This window comes from Dama dama, chromosome 27 (genome assembly GCF_033118175.1).
Source record: "Dama dama isolate Ldn47 chromosome 27, ASM3311817v1, whole genome shotgun sequence".
Lineage (NCBI taxonomy): Eukaryota > Metazoa > Chordata > Mammalia > Artiodactyla > Cervidae > Dama > Dama dama.
In genome coordinates this window covers 3,046,701-3,063,372 of record NC_083707.1, presented here as the reverse complement: position 1 = coordinate 3,063,372, position 16,672 = coordinate 3,046,701, and the positions used below count along the sequence as shown (strand labels likewise).

At 51.2% G+C, this 16,672-nt stretch overlaps 1 protein-coding gene across 3 annotated transcripts in view; it reads right to left on the bottom strand.

Annotated features, from left to right (window-relative positions):
- SLC66A2 (solute carrier family 66 member 2) overlaps positions 1-10,901 on the bottom strand; it is a 42,135-nt gene extending 31,234 nt beyond the window's left edge. For 2 of the 3 annotated variants that reach the window (XM_061131206.1, XM_061131209.1), the window contains exons 1-2: positions 10,568-10,901; positions 5,865-5,998 (exon numbers count right to left, since the gene is read on the bottom strand). In XM_061131206.1, coding sequence (XP_060987189.1) covers positions 5,865-5,998; positions 10,568-10,770 — 337 coding nt within the window. In that variant the 5' untranslated portion in view covers positions 10,771-10,901. The remainder of the gene's footprint in view (positions 1-5,864; positions 5,999-10,567) is intronic. The other variant, XM_061131208.1, reaches the window with a different exon arrangement.
- Positions 10,902-16,672: the final 5,771 nt, after the last annotated feature.

The following is a 16,672-nucleotide window of genomic DNA, read 5'->3' as shown; positions in this document are numbered from 1 at the left end:
GCCCTCAGAGCCTGCACCCCCCACTAGGAGAAGGGCCTCTGCCCCCTCGACTGTGGGTGGGCCTGAGGTGCAGGTTGGCAGAAGCAATGCTGTGTGATTTCCAAGACCATCTCTTTAAAAAGATGCAGTGTCCACCCAGTTCTTCCCAGACACTCCCGTTGAAACACGGCTTCACGGTGCAAGGAAGCCCAGTTCTCATGAGGAGCCCACGTGGGAGCGATCCAGCAGAGCCCAGCTGAGGTCCAGCCGACGGCCAGCACCACGTAGACACAAGAGTGAAGAGTAAAGAGAGAAGCAGAGAGAGGGAGAGAGGGAGGGAGAGGCAAAGAGAGAGATCGATCCAGAAACAGAGGAAGACACGGGGAGGACAGGCAGAGGCAAGAGACAGTGAGAAAGTAAACGGTCCAAATTGCAGAGTCTGGGGTGAAAATGTCCTTTCCTGTCTCAAAGTTTTGGGGCCCACCTGTCGAGCAGCCACAGAGACAGGAGCCAGAGACAACAAAGCCGAAGTTTCAGCAGGGCTGAGACAGGACAGTCAGCCCTGGGGCGGCCAGAGGACAGGACGGTGCTTGACAGACAAGAGGCAGATCCACAAATGCCCCAGGCACTCTGGTCCTCATCATGGTTTGAGACTCACTGCTGGGGGCGCCTTGGAGAGACGACGTGGGGGCTACATGTGGGAGGGGGCGGAGGTGGACAACGCTGCAGTGGAGATGTAGGGGCCCAGGGCCCACAAGGAGGTGTGTTCACGGTGGTCCAGCAGCACAGGAACAGAAGATCCTAGGTCAGCACCGAGCAGTAGGCTGGACTGAGGCAGGATCGTACCCTGAGGTCCAAGGACACCAAGGAGCCCTTGAAAATGCAGAATAGTCTGTGGATAAGCATCCTCCCAGGAAGGGGGTTGCTCAGCTTTCATTCTCAGGATGGTATGCAACTCTCCCCACCCAACATTTTCTTCCAGCTGTACTAAGCTATAACTACATACCATAAAAAATTTATGCTTCAACTGTGTTTAGTACATTCCCAGAGTCCTACCATCACTACTACTATGGAACTCTAGGGCTTTCATCAGCTCACAAGGAACCCTGTCCTTTTCAGCAGTCAGCCTATCCCCCTCTACCTCCCAGACCATTCCACCAGAGTGCTGAGACCTGGGGCAAATCTCAACTGAATTCACTCGGGTATCCGGCTGGTGACCTACTCACCGGGAGGCACTCACTGTTCTTAGTGACTGCAAGGCACAGGCATCTGGCAGGAGGGATGTGTGACCCTGAGGACCCCATTAGAACAACTAGCAGCCTTGCTATTGGCACGACCTCAAGATGGCACCCGCCAGGAGCGAAGAGGGAAGCGAGCTGGGAATGGCGCTCCGCCTCCTGGAAACCTCCCTGTCCCACCCACTGGGGCCCTGAAGAACCCTGATCCAACAGCCATCCCAGGGACCTGGACTGGGACCTCCAAGGCCATGTCCAGACCAGGTCTGGGGCAGAAAACTGGACAGTGAGCTCAGAGCATCTTGTCATAGCAAGGTCCACAGTCCAGGGGACCACCGTGCCAGAGTCAAGAGCCAGCGGCAGAGGGTCTGAGGCGGGCAGATGGCCACAGGGGGCAATGGAACTTCTGTCACGTGAATCACAGAATAAAGTAAAACAAACATGCTCACCACTGCAAAGTGCTGGAAACCAATTTTGAAAAGTAAATAAAGAGAAATATGGGAATCACCCCTGAATACTCATTGGAAGAACTGATGCTGAAGCTCCAATACTTTGCCACCTGATGTGAAGAACCAACTTGTTGGAAAAGACCCTGATGCTGGGAAAGACTGAGGGCAGGAGGAGAAGGGGACGACAGAGGATGAGATGGTTGGATGGCATCACTGACTCAATGGACATGAATTTGAGCAAACTCTGGGAGGAAGTGAAGGACAGGAGAGCCTGGTGTGCTGCAGCCCATGGGGTCGCAGAGTCGGACCTGACTTAGCAACTGAACAACAAGCAAGCATTGACCTGCTTCTCCTTTATAAATCAAACTGTGGAAAGGCTGAGTAGCAGTCATGGGGAAGTACCTCTAGAGGAGCAGGACAGCAGAGTGGGGTGCTGGGCGGCCGGGACAGACTGTCGGGTCTGGGCCCTGGGCCCCCGTGGCTGCCACCCTCCAGAGAGACCAGTTGCCCAGCATGCCTCCTGGAGGAAGAGCATGACAGTCCTGCAGAATCTAAAGGGCGGACCTGGATCGAGTTACCTTGCAGAATGTTCTTCACAGGGCAGCCCACATGGCCCTGCTTCAGCAGCCTGATTCTGTGCAGATCTTGCAGCCCTGACGCTCCAAGTGCTGCTGCTGGTCCGCTGACCCCATGCTGGGCACGGAGTGCACAACATAGAACAAACAACAGGTGAGTTCCAAGGACAAAAGGGATTTAGGCAGAACCATAGATTAAAAGGGCTTCCCAGGTGGCACTAGTGGTAAAGAACCCACCTGCCAATGCAGGAGATATGAGACCGGGGTTCCATCCCTAGGTCAGGAAGATTCCCTGGAGGAGGGCATGGCAATGCACTCCAGTATCCTGGCCTGGAGAATCCCATGGAGAGAGGAGCCTGGCAGGTTACCGTCCATGAGGTCACAAAGAGTCAAATGTGACTGAAGGGACTTAGCATGCACCCCCAAATAGATTAAGAAGACAAATTGCAACAACAAAAAGACACAGACCAATTACAGTGTATGGCCCATAACCGGATCTTGATCTAAGGAAACAAACTGGCCAAACACTTAGGAAACACAAGAGACAGTTAGAAACTCACACAGATGGTAGTTTGATAATAAGGAAGAATTGACTTCTTACGGGATGATGATATTGTGTCATGCTTTCTTAAAGTCTTGTCTTTCAGAGACACATTACAGACCACCTACAAATGGCCTGTACTGAGGATTTGCTTCAGAAACTGCAGGAAGAGGATGTGCACAGGCTCTGGAAAACGGTCAGAGGCTGTCATGGCCCCACACAGAGCGCCATATGCTGCGCTCCCACTTCTGCTGCTGCTGCTGCTGCTAAGTCGCTTCAGTCGTGTCTGACTCTATGCGACCCCATAGACGGCAGCCCACCAGGCTCCCCATCCCTGGGATTCTCCAGGCAAGAACACTGGAGTGGGTTGCCATTTCCTTCTCCAGTGCATGAAAGTGAAAAGTGAAAGTGAAGTTGCTCAGTCATGTCTGACTCTTAGCGACCCCATGGGCTGCAGCCCACCAGGCTCCTCCATCCATGGGATTTTCCAGGCAAGAGTACTGGAGTGGGGTGCCATTGCCTTCTCTGCTCCCACTTCTACATGTTTGAAATTCTCCACAATAAAAAGTGAAAAAGGAAAATAGCACTGTCAAGACAGACACCACACTCCACTCCTGGTTCACAGTTAAACAGCAGGTGTATATTAGCATCTCCAGCCAATTTCTCCCTGAAACACGTGGCCTCCGTGAATGCCGCCCCATTCTGGACATCCTGAAAGGGGAACCCACACCCCTGGGCCCTGCCTCCACTGCACACACGGGCACTGAAAAGCTTCTGTGGAATGAGAGGTTTTAAAACATTTGATCCTAATTTTGAAAATGATCCCAATCTTGTGGTAGGAGACTGAAAAAGAAAAACCTGGGAAAAACACCAAAATGTTCAAAGCAGTCAGTCACCTCTGGCAGTGGGGTGGAAAGCGTTTGAGTTTTGTATTGTGTCCAGTCTCCCGCAAAATGTCTAGTGAGCAGGTGTCACTCATCAGATAACAAATTAGATATTTATTTTTCTAAGTAACCTGCTTTTTTTCCTTAATACCAGTAATGTTTCTTTAATCGTAACTTTCAAGTTGAATGGGTGATCTTTAGAACTGAAGACTTTTATAAAAGATGGCTGGAAAACATTCGAGCTTTTTTGCAGGTTGCCTGACCATCCTATAGCTGAAGTTGGGCTCCTCAGACTCTCCTCCTGGGTTATTTTAACGTGCACAGTCAGTTTCCCTGGAAGTCTGCTTCCTGGGGTTGAAGGCACCCTCGCAGCCCTGGCTGACACACTGCGGAAGCGGAAGCTCGCCACCTGCCAGGTGGAGGGGGCCACGGGATGGGGAAAGCACAGGACAGAGGCCCATGGGCTCCAGAGCTTCCCGACCCAAACCACTTGGCTTTTTCACAGCCCGCTTCTGGCAGATGAGAGGAAATAAACCCACGCACTCATTAAAGGCTTCCCTAGGAGGGCGCGGAGACCTAGGTATCTCTTAAACAGCGGACACAAATATATCACCCTGGATTCGAGTACTGAATTCTCAAACACTTAGCAGATGTGGGCAAAGGTTAGGAAAAAACCCTCCCTGAGGCCGCGCTGGGCCCAGGGATCAGGAGCCACAGCCCTCCACTCCCCCAGAGCCGAGGGCGCCCACTAGCACACCGGCCAACACCCGCGAGCTGCCACCAAGTGTTAAATTCTGAGTTCACTGAGTGATGCGGGGGCCCCCACACCTGCTGTACCTGTGTTGTCATGGCCCACACATGGTTTCCAACAAGGTCACTGCTGCAGAGCCCAAGGCTCAGGGCACTAAGCCACCAGGGCCCCGAGGTCTCCCCAGCCTTCCCCTACCCGGTGAGGACGAATGCGCTGGCCACCCACACGGCCCGCTCCGCAGTTGGCCGTGAGATCCTGCACCCCTTACAGGCGAGGTTCAAGGGGCACAGATCACAGACGCTCTTGTCTCAGAGGAAACTAAGCTGCAGCTACTCCCTGGTGAGGGATCCGCGATACAGGAGCCCTGCTTCCCAGGCACCCACAGCAGCACGGTCAGCACCACCTCGGGTGAGTGCTCCCAAGTCACAGCAGGGAGGACGGCGTAATGGGGAGAAGCAGCAGAAACAGGCAGTGCTGATCACCTTTACAGCCTAAGCGACACTCAGCGGTCCAGGCTACTCACTGGAGCTGGAGGCCGACACATCTTCTACATAGACTTACAGTAAAAACAGAAGCTACACAAGAGGAAATGATTTGCTCAAAGGGAAAGAAAATAACTATCAGGAAAAAAAAAAGATCAGGGCAGGAGCACAATCCACAGGAGTCCCTGAACTAAACAAACTCCAGAGTATACCCTTCTCTAAACAGCAACTGAGACTGAACACACACAGCCTCAGATGAAATAAAGCGAGAACTGTCTTAGATTCAGTCATTAGACAAATGAAGTGCAACACCAAACCCCCTGCAGAGAGAAGCCCACCAGCCCACTTGGTCAAACACAGAACATCAGCTTGGAACGAACACTGTCAAAGGAAAAGGCAAAGCCAGGAGCAGCATCTTCTATTTTCTAAGCTGCCAAAAAATGCACGTGGATTGAGCGTGGGATTCGCCAACCGGAGCTCATGGACCCTGTGTGCCCATTCAAAGCCCACAAAGCATGACGCCAGGTGAATGTTTAACAAGGTACATAACTGATCCCAGTTGACTCAGGAGGAAGACAAAAATGGAGAGGCTGTGTTTAGAGCAGAAGCCACACAGAAGGTCATAGATAAAGCCGCCTCTGCAGGGAACGTCTGTCTCCAGCCTGATCAAGCCAGAAACAGATCAGCAGTACCACCTCCTGCCTGATGAGGGTCCAGTGGGACCACGGCCACAGCCAAGGGCACGTTAAGAAGAGTTGATCACTTGCCCGAGTCCCAGCTTCATGGATATGTTGTCGAGTCAGTCACTGGAGAATGCGGCTGCCATGACAGACGCCAGCGCCACTTGGCGAGACAGTGACTGCCCGGAGGCCACTGGGCGAGGGCAGCCCAGTCTCTCCCCAGGAGCTCCGGCTGAGTGCCCCTCCTGGAGTTACTGGGCTTTCTCCCCAGAGCTGCCGGTCACCCACCTGAAAAGACCCGGCGTTTCAGGTTCAGCTCGTTGGCCACGCGGACCTCGGTGCAGAGCTTCAGCATAAGCAGCATGGTCAGGATCATGACGACACTCTGCCAGAGCAGTGGCGACTCGAAGCGCCTCCCGAACCTGCGGGGGAACACGCCGTGGCATCAGGGAGGCACCGGGCAGAGCCCCGTGTGCTGGTCGGTCAACGCTGGGGTGGGAGGGCCCAGACCAGTCCTGGACAGCCAGACCCCGGGTCTCCACAAACTCCTGGGATCATGTGCAGGAGTGAGACATGCCACACACCCCTCCCCAGGAATCGCTGGGACCCTCCCAAGGCCTCAAACTGACTGTGACTGGGCCTCCTACACACCGCCCACCCCCCAAAAGCCCAGCCAGACATCCATCACCCTCCTGCAGAGATGCTGCTGCCACCAGGTGAGACGCCCTGCCTCCCCAGGAAGATGCATCCCAGAGTGGGGACCAAGAGTAGCCCTGCCCCCTGCCTGCAGAGAGGAGGTCTCCAGGCCAGCACAGTCTGAAGTGTGAGCAGAGCAGGGCACCAGGCCCCCACCCCTCACAAGGGAAGAGGAGAAGGCAGCAAGGGTATGGGTGTGGGCCTGGCAGACCCCCACTGAAGCCCCATGTCCCCCTCTTCTCCCAGCCCCAGCCCACCCAGCTACAAGACCCCAGGCCTTCCTGCTGACTTTTGTGTTGAGCATTTTACCAACTCAGCCAAAAGTTCCTGAAGGCCAGAGCCACAGTCCAGTGACCAGCACCAGTGGGCCCATTAGAAGACCCCAGTCCCCAAGGGGTGATCACAGCACTGCCCTCCACATACCAGCTGGGAGTCTCAAATGTGGCCAAGAGAACCACGGGGGCTGAGACATTCGATCCAGCCCACTGCAAGCCTGCAAACCCGTCACCCCAAGGTGAGGCCTGGGCACGCCCAGGCCCCAGTCCTTACTTGGCTGTTCTGGGGCAGAGAGTCCACTGGGAGCAGTTTCCCAAACCTGAGCTGGTACCAACTGTCAAGAGTCGAGAGGCCCTGGATGGCCCTCCAACTGACCCTGGAAACCAGGCGACAGGCAGACAGTGGCCCACCTCCCCGCCGCCCCCCCATCCCTTCAAGGAGGCGGTCACCAAGCGCTGCCACTGCTGGGGCCACACACGTGCTTCCATACAGGCTGGCTCTGGCCACCATGCCACCCCAGCCCTCACGCTGCGACCCACCGCCTCCAGGCTTCATCTCTTCTATAAAGTGTAGACCCACAAGCACTATGGCTATCTGAGGATATTTCTAGCCAGTTCCAGGAACTAGCCCCCACTGGTTACCTAGCTGACCCCAGGGGCTGACTGACCCATAGATAATCCAGAAGAGGAGACACAGAAAGGTCTATATTAGACTGGGGGCACTGGAGCAGGTGGGCATCACAATAAACACTTCGGTCTAGTGTTTCACTTCTAGTTAGTTACAAGACTGAAGACATGGGATTTGGGCCATTGTGTAATAAATGCCACTTCCATTTTTTAAATTGTTCAACAGAAACAATAAGTGACTAGAAAAACTGGGGAAAAAATGAAGGTTGTGCTTCACCTCCTACCACACACCAAAAAATCAAATCTAGGTGAATTCAATATTTACAGTAAAGAAAGAGATAGTACGGGTGGGGGCAGAGGTGAATATTTAACTGCTTTTAGGGTGAAGACAAGCTAAACAAGACACAAAATTTCAAAAAGCTCAACTTCCCACAAAAGATATACAAGCGACAAAACAAAGTTCAACATCATTAGTAATTTTTAAAAGCTCATTAAAATAGACCCTATGTTGTACTCATCAGGTAGGTTAAACTTCTCCTTTTAACCCTTGCAGTCTGTGCTGGCATGTTGTCAGAGAGCCCTTTCACTTCTCCTGCCTTGAGAGTGAGGTTGGCACAGCCTCTCATGCAGATGATGGGAGAGCCGGGCTCAGGGGAGCTGGTCCAAGCACATTCCCCCAGGGTGCAGCACACACCTGTCACTCCCAGGGAGACACACACTGCAGAAAATGTGCAAAGTTTCACAGAGCTTGAGAAAAGTTTCCACCAGGAACACCTCTGATGCGCCTTCAAAGCCCCAGCGAAAAGCTCAAGTGGAAGAGAAGCTAGTATCTATTTCCTGCCCCCACCAGACTGCCTTCTGCCCAAATAGCAGATTGCCACTACCCCACTGATACAGTGTCCTGGAGTCTTGGATACAATTTTACTACATCTCCAATACAATGTCACCACAGTTCTGATACAGTATAACAATCTCTCTGATCAGACAGGGGTGTGGCTGGAGAACTAGCTCCCAGATGAAATCAGGCCCTGGGTCAGAGGCCCTGCAGCACCATCCCTGCACTCTGGGCCTCTCCCTCCCTTCTCTGCAAAAATCACTCAGTCCTTCTGGCTTCTAACAACACAAATGCCAAGTCCTGTCCATCAGCACTGTGCATGATCTGCTGAATGCTGGTTCTGCAAAAGGATGGGAAGAATCATAAGAATGAAAGCATTAGTCTCGTGACATTCAGAAACCTGGGGTTTATGTAGCTTGGTCAGCCTCCAACAGGCCTGCAGAGCCACTCACATGCCTCATGCTAGAAATTTCCCAGAGGCTTCCCAGGCAGACAAGAGTTTCTAGGACTGCCTTCCCGGCAAGCTCTCGGGAACTACGCTCGTCCCTTCCTCTATGTCCACCACTGTCCTTACACAGACCTGGCTCCATCCCACCTGGAGCCCCTGGCCTGAGCTCTGTCCCTCCCCACCACCCAGAACCCATGTGTGCGTCTGTACGTTCCATACAGCACTGCTGCTAAAGCTTTAACCCTACAGCGTCCGCCCAGGGTCTGGTTCATGGGAAACCCTCAGAAACCTGTTAAATGAAATGGGCTGCTAACCTGTGAAGACTGGAGGGGACTCTGTTAACCTACGAAGCCTGGAGAGGACCCAGGAGTAGGTGCTTTGGAGGCTGCAGAGAAAGGGGGAAATGGGTCACAGGCATTGCCCTCAGAACAGAGGGACCTTGGGACCAGGTGGGCAGAGACGCACACACTCATTACAAGTTGTAGGCGGAGCCTGGCCTGCCTGGCTGGGCTTAACCACACGAACTACAAAGTACTGCCAGGAGTGAAGTACAGGGAAAACACACTACCAGGTGAGAGCGACGCTGGAGCAGAGACCAGCGCCCCCTGCCAGCCCTTCCTTCTTCCCCAGGATCTCACAGGCTTCTGGGATCCTGGCTGAAGGCAATGCTGTGGGTTCACAGGGCAGCCACTGAATCCCTGAAGCGACCCCGGCCAGTTGAGGCAGCTCAATCCTCCTGTTTGAAGAAGACCTGCCGCCGCCTAAAGGAAGTGCGGCTCCCAAGCCGGGGACCTTGGCTGGGCTGAGCCGGGGCTGGAGCGCCAGCGTGACAGCAATCTGTGCCCCTCAGACCCAGCAGCAGGCAGCCGAGAGACCGAAGGGGGGTGTCTTGCTGCAGTGAGAGAGTGCTGCCCTCAGCCAAGCAGAAAGTAAGAGTCTTCAAAATGCAGTTTTTTCAACAAATTAAAAGATAAGTGACCTCTGACCCCTCCTTTAGACGTAGACTGGCCCAAAGGCAGGGCTCACAGTCTGGCAAATTCTCCTGGAAGAAGGGGTCACTCACCAGCTCACATGTTAAAACACCACACTGAGCAAAAAAACACAGTGAGAGTGCCCAAGGGCTGCCTGGGGCCAGGTGGTCAGAAGGTGAAGGAGCTGAGACTTTCTGGACTCCGGGGACTCGCATCCTGATGACTGCGGAGGGGACATCGGCCAAAACTCATCAAAATGCACACGTGTGATTGCGCTTTTCTTTAATGTAAATCCTACCTCAGTAAGGCTGACTTAAAATTAATTAGAAAGAAAGCTCGATTTCTCCAACAGTGACCCAAAAGTCAACAGGAGCCAGAAGCAGCACTCAGACGCCAGCAGCTTGGTACTAGCTGCCCTTACTGTCTGCGCTGACAGAGGGCCTGGGACCCTCGTGAAGGAAGGACAGTCCCAGGTTTTACTGAAATCAGGAGGCTTCGAGACCTCTTCTCATTTCCACTGAAAATGCACCTTCCCAGCTACATCTGGCTTCAACAGCTGTTAAAATAACATCCCGCTCCTTACAAGAATGCAAATGCCAGTAAGAGGAAGCTGACTGGGAGGAGCAAGAAAAGACAGTCCATTAAGTACTAACCAGAAAATTGACTTACTATCAAAAAACAACAACATAAAATCCCACACACAACAGAGAAGGCAGGAAAGGCAGCCCTTCAAGGCAGACGCCCAGAACACTGCTTCCTTTCCGGCTCAGACGCCCCTCCTGACAGCTTTCACTGGCCAGTGCTTTGTCCTTCCTGCTGACCGCCTTCGGTCACTGGTATTCATGAACTCCCTTCCTTTTCTCTCCACTGCCCCCCAAATGGCACGCAAATGCCTGAGGGCAGGGACCCAGTCCTAGAGGCAGCCCCACAGAGAAGGCCCTGGGTATCTTGTGAAGGTAGGAGCCATACGAAATGAAGACGCAGATCTGAGGCTATGTGAGATTCTCCACTCCATTCCTACCATTTTCCCTGGGAAATAGTCTCAACGTTCACAGCTCCTTCTCAGGAAGTACAGACATTTCCACCCACTGGCCTCACGCAGACAAGAGAAGGCCATCTGCGCGGGGCACCCCACCTACCAGAAGAGTATCCGTAAGATATTGGCCACCAGGAGCACCAGACACACGTAGGTGGAGAAGCCCTCGGCGTTCTGAGTCCGCCGGATGTCCCGGTACTGCGGGATGTATGGCACCACGCCTCCGAAGACCATGGCCCCGGCTGCGCCCCAGGAAACCAGCTGGTGCAGCGGGACCAGAAGCCAACCCAAGCCTTCCGCTTCCATCCCGCTCGCCCGGCGGCCCGCCGGCTGACTGACGTCCACCCGGCCCGCTCGCCCTCCGCGCTCCCGGGCTCCCGGCGCGCGCTGTCACCCCCACGTGCCGCCGCCGCCCGGGACCATCCTCCGCAGCGAGCCTGGAGAGAGGAAAAGAAGTAAGGACTCAGCCGGGCCGCCTAGCCCGGGGGAGCCGCGCCCCGCGCATGGCCCGAGGCCCAGGCGCGCCCAGGGCGCACCGCCGGCTCGCGCGCGGGGCACGACCCCTCCTGGGGCGCGCACCCCGGGCTCCGCGGGAGAACAGAGGCGCGGGCCGCCAGCCCGGGGCCGGCAGGGGGATTTGCCGTCGGGGTGGGGGCTCGGTTCCCGGGGTGGGGGTCCCACAGCCTGGGGATCAGAGGGCCAGGAGAGGGAGGTCCGGCCCAGGTGGACGCGCCGCCGGGGCCGCCCCGCACCCCAGCCGCAGGCCAGGCAGACTTGGCGCGGCCCCCGCGCCCACGTGCTCCGCGTACCCCTTCCGGCTCACCCCTGCGGCCCGATTCCGGCAGTCTGTCCTCTGTCAGTCCGTCGGTCCGCGCACCGGGCCCCGCCTCTGAGTGACGTCACAATACGTAGCTCCGCCCACACCAGGCGGCGGGACCGTTTCCGCGGGGTCCTAGTGCGCGCCAGCGAGCCGGCACGGTGGGGCGGGACCCGGGCGAAGTCAGGGGTCGGCCAGGTTAGGAAACAGTTGCCTGGCAAGGCCACTTCTGGGCCACCGGCTCACGTGGCCCGGCTCCGCCTGTTCTGCAGCGGGTGGCCGCGTAGACCGGGTCCTGTCGCCGCCCTAAGGGTCAGCGCGAGGCCTGGGGGAGAAATCAAAGTCCGTTTTGAGCAGGCAAAAGAAAGAATCTTTCAAAAATCTATCTTGTTTCAAGTTCTAAACAAACTGGCAGTAGGACATTGATCTTGGTCCAAGTTTGAGGAAATGAAGACCCTTTCTACCTGTGGGAGGCTTAAGCCACTTACCCCTTTTCTGTTTTCTTAAGTCTTCATTCTGCAGGTTTGACCACTTGTTCACACAAAGAAACCCCTGGAAGGCATTTTTCCCCTCCAGGGAGCTGACAGGTGTTACAGGGCTGAGTCTAGGCAGCCTCCTGGCGTGGCTCGTTCGTACAGCCAGCTCTGAGAACCACTGTTTCAAAATTCACAACGTACACAGGAAGTCCTCATGATTCAGGTTAATTGCTTCTGGGAAAGGCACTTACTATAAATGGGGCCAGAATTGCATAATAAATAATTAGTGGGTTAAAAAATAGGTGCTTATGTTGCATTAAAAATAGAAGTTAAGGGACTTCCCTGGTGGTCCAGTGGCTAAGACTCTGCACTCCCAACGCATAAGGCCTGGGTTCAATCCTTGGTCAGAGAACTAGATCCCACATGGCGCAACTAAGACCTGGGACAGCCAAATAAATAAATAAAGGAAATACTTTTTTAAAAATAAGTTAAAATTATGAGATATTGCAACAACCAATAAAAGGAAGCAAAAAAATTTTCTATGCTCAAAATCTGTGTATCCACCAATATATTTAAAATGGATAACCAACAAGGACCTTCTATATGGCACATGGAACTCTGCTTGATGTTATGTGGCAGCCTGGATGGGAGGGGAGTTTGGGGGAGAACAGGTATATGTATAAGTGAGTCTCTTCACTGTTAACCTGAAACTATCACACTGTTAATCGCTATATGTCAGTATAAAATAGGAAGTTTCAAAAAAATCTGTATATCCAAATAAGTACCCTAAAAGAACTCTTCTTTTCTTACAGAATTTTTAAGTAAGAATTTCAAATATACACAAGAGTAGAGATCATAGCACAGTGAACTCCATGTATCCATCACCAAGCATCAATAACTATAAAAGAGCTCTTTTAATGAATATAAAATAAAAAACAGCACGGCGAATTGGCAGCATTTCTCCCTTTTTGGCAATAATGATGCATCTGAAAGTCAGCAGCATCTTAGATTGAAGGCCTTAGAAATTAAGCCATTCACATGGACTCAGAGGGGCATCTGGGCACGTCCGCTGGTGTTCATGCCTCAGGGATAGAACTTCCTCTTACATCCAGTTCAGTTCGTTCAGTCGCTCAGTCGTGTCTGACTCTTTGTGGCCCCATGGACTGCAGTATGCCAGGCTTCCCTGTCCATCACCAACTCCCTGAGCTTCCTCAAACTCGTGTCCATCGAGTGGGTAATGCCATCCAACCATCTCATCCTCTGTCGTCCCCCTCTTCTGCCTTCAGTCTTTCCCAGCATCAGGATCTTTTCCAGTGAGTCAGTTCTTTGCCAAAGTCAGTTCATGGCCAAAGTACTGGAGCTTCAGCTTCAACATCAGTCCTTCCAATGAATATTCTGGACTGATTTCCTTTAGGATTGACTGGCTTGATTTCCTTGCAGTCCAAGGGACTCGCAAGAGTCTTCTCTAACACCACGTTCAAAAACATCAATTCTTTGGCGCTCAGCTTTCTTCGTGGTCCAATGCTCACATCCATACATGACTAATGGAAAAACCATAGTTTTGATTTTATGGACCTTTGTCGGCAAAGTAATGTCTCTGCTTTTTAATATGCTGTCTAGGTTGGTCATAACTTTTCTTCCAAGGAGCAAGTGTCTTTTAATTTCATGGCTGCAGTCACCATGGGCAGTCATTTGGGAACCCAGAAAAATAAAGTCTGTCACTGTTTCCTTTGTTTCCCCATCTATTTGCCATGAAGTGATGGGACCAGATGCCACGATCTTCTTTTTTTGAATGTTGAGTTTTAAGCCAGCTTTTTCACTCTCCTCTTTCACTTTCATCAAGAGGATCTTTAGTTTCTCTTTGCTTTCTGCCATAAGGGTGGTGTCATCTGCATATCTGAGGTTATTGATATTTCTCCTGGCAATCTTGATTCCAGCTTGTACTTCATCCAGTCCTGCATTTTGCATGATGTACTCTACATATAAGTTAAATAGGCAGGGTGACAATATACAGCCTTGATGTAGGCTTAATGTAGAACCATTCCTTTCCCAATTTGGAACCAGTCCATTGTTCCATGTCTGGTTCTAACTGTTGCTTTTTGACCTGCATACAGATTTCTCAGGAGGCAGGGTAAGGTGGTCTGGTATTCCCATCTCTTGAAGACTTTTCCAGTTTGTTGTGATCCACACAGTCAAAAGCTTTAGCGTAATCAATGAAGCAGAAGTAGATGTTTTTCTGAAATTTTCTTTCTTTTTCTATGATTCAGAGGATGTTGGCAATTTGATCTCTGGTTCCCTCCCTTTTCTAAATCCAGCTTGAACATCTGGAAGTTCTTGGTTCACATACTGTTGAAACCTGACTTGGAGAATTTTGAGCATTACTTTACTAATGTGTGAGATGACTACAATTGTGTGGTAGTTTGAACATTCTTTGGCATTGCCTTTCTTTGGGATTGGAATGAAAACTGACCTTTTCCAGTCCTGTGGCCACTGCTGAGTTTTCCAAATTTGCTGACATATTGAGTGCAGCACTTTCACAGCATCATCTTTTAGGATTTGAAATAGCTCAGCTGGAATTCTGTCACCTCCACTAGCTTTGTTCATAGTGATGCTTCCTAATGTCCACTTGACTTCACACTTTAGGATGTCTGGCTCTAGGTAAGTGATCACACCATCATGGTTATCTGGGTCATTAAGATCTTTTTTGTGTAGTTCTTTTGTGTATTCTTGCCACCTCTTCTTAATATCTTTTGCTTCCGTTAGGTCTGTACCATTTCTGTCCTTTATTGTGCCCGTCTTTGCATGAAATATTCCCTTGGAATCTCTAATTTTCTTGAAGAGATCTCTAGTCCTTCTATTCTATTGTTTTCCTCTATTTCTTTGCATTGATCACTTAGGAAGGCTTTCTTATCCCTCCTTGCTATTCTTTGGAACTCTGCATTCAGATAGATATATCTTTCTCTTTCTCCTTTGCCTTTTGCTTGTCTTCTTTTCTCAGCTATTTGTAAGGCCTCCTCAAACAACCATTTTTCCTTTTTGCATTTCTTCTTCTTGGGGATGGTTTTGATCACCGCCTTCTGTACAGTGTTATGAACCTCCATCCATAGTTCTTCAGGCACTCTATCTACCAGATCTAATCCCTTGAATCTATTTGTCACTTCCACTGTATAACTGTAAGGGATTTGATTTAGATCATATCTGAATAGCCTAGTGGTTTTCCCTACTTTCTTCAATTTAAGTCTGAATTTGGGAATAAGGAGGTCATGATCTGACCCACAGTCAACTCCTGGTCTTGTTTTTGCTGACTGTATAGAGCTTCTCCATCTTTGGCTGCAAAGAATATAATCAATATGATTTCAGTATTGACCAACTGGTGACGTCCATGTGTAGAGTCATCTCTTGTGTTGTTGGAAGAGGGTGTTTGCTATGACCAGTGAGTTGTCTTGGCAAAACTCTCCTAGCCTTTGCCCTTCTTCATTTTGTACTCCAAGGCCAAACTCGCCTGTTACTCCAGGTATCTCTTGATTTCCTATTTTTGCATTCCAGTCCCCTGTGATAAAAAGGACATCTTTTTTTGGTGTTAGTTCTAGAAGGTCTTTTGTAGGTCTGCATAGAACCATTCAACTTTAGCTTCTTCAGCCTTAGTGGTTGGGTCACATCAATCACACCAATGTTCTCATCTCTCAGAGTTAAAATTCTAGCTTTCTGATTTAAAGTTTTGTTTCATATTTAGCTGCTGCTCTTGTGGTCTGTGTCTCTGATTCCATTGTGTACTTCTTGTGAGTGAAAGTGTTAGTCTCGCAGTCATCCAACTCTTTATGACCCCATGGATTGTAGCCCACCAGGCTCCTCTGTCAATGGGATTGTCCAGGCAAGAATACTGGAGTGGGTAGCCATTCCCTTCTCCAGGGGATCTCCCTAACCCAGGGATTGAACCTAGGTCTCCTGCATCACAGGTAGATTCTTTACCACTGAGCAACCAGGGAAGCCCTGTGTACTTCTTACCCAGACTCTGTTTTCTTCCCCAGCCTGTCTTTGCACCAGTGAAGCATTGTCTAGTTTCTGCTGCTTCACAGCACACTTGAATACTCTCCTGTTGTTGATTTGCAAGATCAGCTTCATTAGAGAATTTCCCCCCTGAACCAAGTTCCTGGGATTTAATATCCTTAACCAAATGAGTTTTTGTTGAGTGATTCTCATTTCCATATTAATGAATTTGTGTTCCACAAAGGCAGAACTAAGAATTTGACCCCTTCTTAGGACTTCCCTGGTGGCTCAGACAGTAAAGCGTCTGCTTACAATGCGGGAGACCCGGGTTCTATCCCTGGGTCAGGAAGATCCTCTGGAGAAGGAAATGTCAACCCACTCCAGTACTCCTGCCTGGAAAACCCCATGGACTGAGGAGTGTGGGAGGCTGCAATCCATGGGGTGGCAAAGAGTTGGATACGACTGAGCGACTTCACTTTCACTTTCACTTTAAGGAGTCTAGGTGCTAGATAGAGAATGACAGATCCCATTTCTCCAGTAGAGATTGGGTTCTCGGGGTTATCAGAGAGTTTCTGAGTAGGTTTCCACTGAACCACAGAGATTATAGTTGAAGAAAGAAAGAAACCCCTTAACTATGATGCAATCTCTCCCCTTCCCCCTCCACTTCCTGTCTTTATGGATCTGCCAGTCTAGACCTGTCCTGTGAATGGAGTCTAACCACTCATCCTCCCATGACTAGCTTCTCACTGAGCATCATGCTCCCCAGGTTCATCCATGCTGTGTCATAGGTCAGGGCTTTATTCCTTCTTATGCCTGAATTGTACTCCATCCTGAGGCAGGACCACATTTTGTTTATCCATTCATCTGTTGGTGGACATCTGGCTATTTCCACCTGTTGACTATCATTAATAGTCAATAATGCTGCTAT